Source organism: Salminus brasiliensis, chromosome 8 (assembly GCF_030463535.1).
Source record: "Salminus brasiliensis chromosome 8, fSalBra1.hap2, whole genome shotgun sequence".
NCBI lineage: Eukaryota > Metazoa > Chordata > Actinopteri > Characiformes > Bryconidae > Salminus > Salminus brasiliensis.
Genome location: NC_132885.1, coordinates 15,511,720 through 15,518,853, shown reverse-complemented (window position 1 = coordinate 15,518,853; position 7,134 = coordinate 15,511,720). Strand labels below are relative to the sequence as shown.

The 7,134-nt window shown below is 35.9% G+C and overlaps 1 protein-coding gene across 1 annotated transcript; it reads right to left on the bottom strand.

Moving 5' to 3' along the window:
- Positions 1-1,041: 1,041 nt before the first annotated feature.
- On the bottom strand, positions 1,042-6,825 carry slc38a11 (solute carrier family 38 member 11). The gene is made up of 11 exons (XM_072685101.1): positions 6,727-6,825; positions 5,632-5,706; positions 4,343-4,477; positions 4,141-4,206; positions 3,931-4,037; positions 3,710-3,789; positions 2,893-2,963; positions 2,590-2,751; positions 2,317-2,429; positions 1,886-2,017; positions 1,042-1,329 (listed from the first exon to the last, which is right to left on the bottom strand). The coding sequence occupies exons 1-11, from the start codon at positions 6,779-6,781 to the stop codon at positions 1,042-1,044; spliced, it is 1,284 nt and encodes a 427-aa protein (XP_072541202.1). The 5' UTR covers positions 6,782-6,825.
- Positions 6,826-7,134: the final 309 nt, after the last annotated feature.

The window sequence follows — 7,134 nt, the reverse complement described above, 5'->3', positions numbered from 1 at the left end:
CATAATCATTAAATATTGGGCTATACTTCTATATTCAGCAACAGAGGGTCATTAAAACCCATGCCTTATTGGTTATCCTCTTTCAATCTAAAGTAGCCAGCATCATATAGGTGAACCAACATAAGGTGGTTACCTAGACCTCTGTAAAGTTTCCTTCATTGTGTAAAATTCCAGTTGTGTTGGGGCATCGGCTCATTGGCTGGCATTTCGGAATCTGGACCAACTTTAATGCTATTCTTTCGTTCCCTGCTTTGGGCAATGCTTTCTCTTGCCCACTAATCCATGAGATCAGGGCTGTTTCCGGGATGCCAGACTCACTGGATTACAGGGGTCTCCATGATCACAGTTCCATTCCTGCTGATTATGGGGAGTGGTATGCATGGAATGATGAGACCCATGTTTGACTATTGCTGACAAAAGAGGAGAAAAAGATGATAAGAGGGAAATGACGTTAGAATTAACAGCTGAATAGTTTTTTTAGGATAGAATGAAAATATATCTTAGATTCTGGGTGTCATTCTGTTGACAATTTCAGAAGCACATTTTCTGAAACAGCAGGCCCAATAGGACCATAGAATCTTTTGGGTTTGGCTTATAAAAATGCTTTAGAGGGGGTTATGTGATAAAGGCATACTGCATAAGTACTGAAGACAAATGATTCAGGCAAAAACTCAAACCACTCATGTATGTTTGGCGACATCTTGTGGCAGAAATGTATCACATCCACAGGATGCAATGGGCAGCTCGGTTCTACTGTTTTACAGAATCAGTGGTGGAATATGGCATGGATCTGAAATTGTAACTGTAGATGTCCAGCACAGAGGGGACGGAAACTGTTCTCTTATAGATAGAGATATCGTGGAAGGCCTGTAACTGTCATTTCACTCATAAGCCAGTGAAACATACTGAAATTAAAATGAAAAATATTTTAATATATTTCCATTATATTGTATTTTTAATAGGAAGGCACAGTAATAACAGGTACCTCACATTAAAAAAACATCAAAACAGTAAATCTTTAAATTGATATAAAAAACCCTGTCAGGAAAAAGTAATATTCTGGGTAATATCTGTAGTCTGTACAGTACTGGCTGGAGTTGTGGTGGAAACAGAGGAATTGATGTCTGTGCAGTAGAACATCTCTGCTCCATGTGAGCAGTCCTGAGGAAACAGTCCTGTCATAACCAAACCGATGATCATGACAAAAAAACCAGCAATGAGAATCAGACTGGGGATGAGCTTCTTCCTCTGAAACCAGGGACCACTGGTGAGTTTCAGGAAACAGGCAGAGGGAATGATGAAGATCAGTGGTGTGGCACTCAGAACACCCTGCAAAACACAGTTATAGACGGTTAGAGAAAAGGACAATAACTGCTTTGATAATGGAGGCTAATGCAAAGCAATATCAGTGACAGACTAGTGAGTTTCTAAGGAAATCATGTGGTTAGTTTTAAAATTAATATCAGTACAGTAACAGCATTTCTTTTCTCATAGTAAACTCCTATTCGATTTTGTGGGTAATGCTGGGTATTGTGGTGTTAGAATACTGATGGATGAAAACACAAACATACAAAATTGTAAATTCAGTCAAACTGATGAAGCCCAACTATCTAAATGCTGCCATACAGAATATTACAGAACATGACAAATAATATACTGAGAATCCACCTTTAAACATATCCTACAAAGGAATAATGTATGCCAGAGACCCACATCAAATAGTCTAAAATTACATTAATTAAAATACTTGAAACAGATCATGGAAATATAAAAGATAAAAAAACATTTGTGGCTAGATTAATCCAGGATGGTTGAATGAACAATTAACGGTTACACGTACAGTACTATTGTCATATCTGTGTATTACATAACATACAGAACTTACATTCAACTCCAGCACAACACCCAGGCAGTCATAAGAGAGAGAAATTGCAGTAACCGCTGATATTATCACCAAGGTAACCATGACGTGGGCAGAGTTGCTAAGTAGTCCATTAAAAAAGACATTTGACACCACCTGAAAGACAAATACATGATGGACCCCTACTGTGAACAACTCAATTGTACACTTAATAGCTAAAGTATAAAATAATGCATTCTAAAATATAAAGAATACACTTTGCCCATAGAATAAGAGCCTGTGTGAGGACTCATAGCTGCTGTTCAAATGTGTCTTAAGTTCTTAAATAAAGCTAAATATAAGAAATAATAAAGAAAACAACGCAGGTGAATATGTAAATCTGCAGCGAATGGGGAATGACCACCACTGTATTAATAAAATCCTCTCAACCCGAAATGAATCAAATAATTTTGTACCTCTCTCGTCACAAAGCACTCTAAAGGGAAAGTGGTGATTATACTGAGTCCATAGCAGAAACGACCAAACGTGGCTAAGTTATCATCCTTGCAGTAGTTTTCAAATATGTCTCCTAAAATGGAAAAATGACAAAACAGTGAATTCTGTCGAATTGACACATTATATTATATTAAATAACATGCCATCATTTCCATACAGAAACAGTGTCAATCATAAAATAATGTTTAAACCATGTATACCCAGTAAAGTGTCACGTGTATAACTTGATTTACCTTGCGTGTAGACAGTAAAAGTAGCATAGCCAGCAGCAGCAAACGCTGCACTGATGAGGGCAGCTGAGCCCACAGATACATGCGTGATGCGTGACCACTTCTTCAGACTGGGCTCCTGCAGTGATTTGTAGATAATGAAGCTGTTGTGGTGGCAGATAAAGGCTGGAAAACACAGGAATGTTTCACATTTAACTCACCAGCTCAGAGCAGTATATAGAAAAGCATCCTAGTGTTAAATGTGCTGTTTAGATTAAAAATGTCTGGCTTATTGTTAGACAAAGCACGCATTCAGAGCTACCTCACCAAAAGACATGACGGCAACTGCTTGAATTGCATTCCAACGTGCAAACACCCATGCGTCCTCAGAAGGGGGGCTATTGACAACATGAATGTAAGAGTAAACAATAAAGGTGTAAATCTCTGACCTCAACATTCGGTTTCAGTATGATTTGTTTTTAATTGATTTTGGTCTAATTGAGATTTGTTGAGTATTAAATGTAAGTACTAAATACGGAGGCATTAATTGTGATTTTTTTATGGCCACTTTAGATGTTTATTTCCCAGCCCAACCAGCAATAAAACTTTTTTTGGCTCATCATTATAATTTAGTTCCGAATTTATAAAAAATTATAATTTCGATTATATAATTATAATTTTACAATTATAATTTTAACATGAGGACTAAATAAACTTATGAAACACACTTTCTATTAGGCAAAGTTTTAACATAAAACATAAAACATATTTGCTCTTTAAGACCCACACAAACATTCAAACACAGTGCTCTTACTGGATCACATTTTATACATCACAAAAAACGGCACACAGGTTGGTCAGAATAAAAATGTAGATATTAGCTGATTGCTGATGCATGTTTGGAGGAAACTACTTAAATTCACCATTAGAGAAGCAGAATACAGATAATAACAACCAACACAATAGTATTAACCCCTTAAACTCTAAACCATTGCTTATCTATACATTATATATTATACTCTCATCTACATATGCTTTACACAGCAGTTTCATAGTCGTTACTGAATTATAGAGCTTTAAAACTGGTTATGGAATATTAAAAGCATTGATTTTTGATAAAAAAAAGAGTGATGCTTAGCAGTACATTTGCGTTCCCAGCGTTGCGGCCCTCATGATTACCATTATGATGATGGCCACAGTCAACAGCATGGACACCAATGACACCTGAACAAGGAGAGACAGACTTTTAGATTTTTTTAGATGTTATATTTGTGAAATAAACAACATAGCATATTTATTTAATCATCTTAAGACACAGAGTATAATTTGTTTCATTAAACTTTTGTAAATGACTTTAAAAAATACCTTCCCCAGTTTAGCTACATCTCTGTACAACGACAGAGGAATTGTGAAGAAAATGGTGGAGATTAAGATGACAAAGTGTCTGTTTGCCAGAACATGACCTGGGCCAACTGCAAGAGTGTGGAAACATGAATGTGTCATCAAGCAGTACATAGAATAACCTAGGTTTGGGTTATAAACACAATCAATGTTGTTGTGTGCATATAACGATACCTCCTGGTATTCTTTGAAAGACTTTGGTCAAGGTATCTCCAGTGATGATATTGTAGCTTATCATTGCTGCATGAAATAATGAAAATACCATTATCATTTAACCTTCACACATGTGATATAAAATGTCATTCAGTTTATTTAGGCATAATAGAACATGCATGCGTGTGTATAACGTATATAATCATGAAAGGGTGGTAAATACCAATAAATGGATAAAGGAACTGCAGTACAGATAGAATCACAAATCCAGCAAAGCCGAATGTGCTGTGCACTAGTGACTGATAACTGTGTGTTCCTGATAGGTTCCCTCCTTTTATTAACAAGATGATGGAGTAGTCTGCAGAAGAGAGACAGACTCTTATTAACATATTAATGGTGGCATTCAGGTTTGTAGCCAAATCCACATATTGTTACTGTTTTAACATAACCCATCTCTGAAATAGTCACGTTATAGAAAAAGGATAAACACTCTTATTGCTTTTTATTCCAAATAATTCTGGCCTAAAACAGGCTCATTGAATTTTCAGGTTTTAAAACCTTCATAAAGGTTTATATTCATAAAATATACAGACATATGCTGGTCACTTTGTCCACTCTTCACTTTTCTCATTTAGTTCTCTCTTTTCTTTTGTCATTTCAGATTAAATGTTCGCTAGTCCTTCATCAACTTTTTTTCAATGGGGAAAAAAATAGATAAAACAAGTTGTAACCTGGACTGGCCAATTTTATTCAAAGAATCTGCTGAAAAAAAACTGCTTACAGATGACAACGCAAGAACAAATCAAAATGGTTTTTAAACCATTTTCTCCCCAATTTGGATTGCTCATAAACCCATACATATTCTCCCCCATCACATTCAATGCTCCCAACACTGGGAGGGTGAAGACCAACACACGCCTCCTCTGACATGTATGCAGCCAGCCAGTACCCCTTTTTTCAAACTGGCACCAATGCAACGTAAGTACTGTGTATGCCAGCCAGCACTGCACTGGAGTGATGTGGGGAGAAAGTGCCATCTACCCACCCTGGAAAGAGCAAAGCCAATTGTGCTCTCTCAGGGCCCAGGCTGCAAATGGCTATCAGCATGACCAGGATTCGGACTAGTGATCCTCTGGACATAGTGACAGCGCCTTATTCCCCAGTAATCAATACAGCCTCCTGTAATAAATGCAGTGTAATCCATCCAGTGAATTCTATAAATAAATTAGTTAAATATTACATGATGAAAAAGGAAAAGGGATTGTCATCAAACTTTAAGTACACATTACTTTCTTATAATTCTTTGTGTTTTATTTGTTTATCTGTATCCGGTTTTATTTCAAACAATAAAAAAGAAAGAAACAAATAAAAAAAGAGATACATCAGAAGTTTTTGCATGTTTTGCATAGTTAAGTTAAAACATAAAAAGATGGGATTATTGTGCACATCTCTTAACGAATACCATTCAGTTAAGGTCTAGTTAGTTCCTCAAAAAGAGCAGTGTTCCAGTACCTGTAATGTAAGCAACCAGGAAAAGCAGCAGCAGTCCTAGTGGAAGGCCGGCCTGCGCCATAGAGTACGGGAGGCCTGATTAAAGAGAACACACTGTAGTAAATGAAAACTAGTAACTTCATATACAATATATATATATATATTATATCATATATTTATATAAATATATATTTTATATATATTTATACATATATATTTATATAAATATATAGTATTAATATATTTTTATAAATATAAATATATTACTACTTCAATTACATCCAAGCTTATTGACTGCACGGATAAACACATTTTAGTGTTATATTTCAGAACTCCAGGAGTTAATAAATAAGGTAATAAACATTTTCATCTGATTCAGCTAATCACGTTTTCGCTGCATTTTTCGTGAAGTTTCAAAGTTCTCAACCAGATTTAGAGTAAAGGACAAATTTAGGTTTCTGCCCTCAGAAAAAAAGTGAAACTATGTGAAACACTGTTCATTGTTCATTGTACTTGCTTTGCAACTGTGCCAACATCAAATATGGCCACATACATACACGTGGACATGCATACACACACACACACACACACGTACACACAAAGACACAAGATCTTTACTTGTTTGTGTACCTTTCAGAGAAAACCAGCTACAGTGGACTCATGTAAGGGTTCATGTTGTGTCCTGTGAACTATCGGAGCCTTGTGCTGAGTCACATTTTTAGCAGTCATATGATTCTGCACCAGGGGGCATACTGAGATACTGAGGCTCACTGTCAGTGCCTATTAACCGTTTATTAACCAACTTATTAATAGACTGTATTACTGTAAAAGAGCTTCAAGATTATACTCCAAACATTTCTTCACTTGTTCAATTCCAAAATAAGCACATTAAAAGTAATCACATTACAGGTTGTTCTGTACTTATTTAATGTATTGAGGTAATATAACCTTGTATTACTAACACAGAAGAATAAACATAAATACTAAAGTATGTAGGGGACATATCCCATTATAACAGTGGGTAAAGTCTTTAATAGTCTTACACATTTAATTTAGTTTAATCTAGATGGATTAGTGTCGCAATATGCATTTTAATATCAAATGTCAAAATCTTACCAATAAGTCCTGATCCAATAATGGAGTTGATGAAATTAAATGAGGCAGCGGTCATGGAACTTGTACCTCTTTCCTCTGAGTCTTTACTATGTGCCGCGAGTAGAAAATTACTCTCACCCTCCTGCCGATTAAAAAAAAAAAGAATATTAACATTTGCTACTTTTCATCATGATAACAGAGAGTATAACTGGAACAAAAAGGTTCATGACTCAAATGTGGGAACTGTTGTACACGAATGAAATACAGGACTTCTAAGAAAATCTGTTTATCTGAGCAGGGTGTGTTTAATTGTTAGAACAGATTTTTAGAATACACAGAAATGAACAATAGCTTTCTCTCCTGGAGGAAGTAAATCAGGTGAGCTGCTGGTGGAACTGAAGACATTCATACAGAGACTGGGGTTCACAG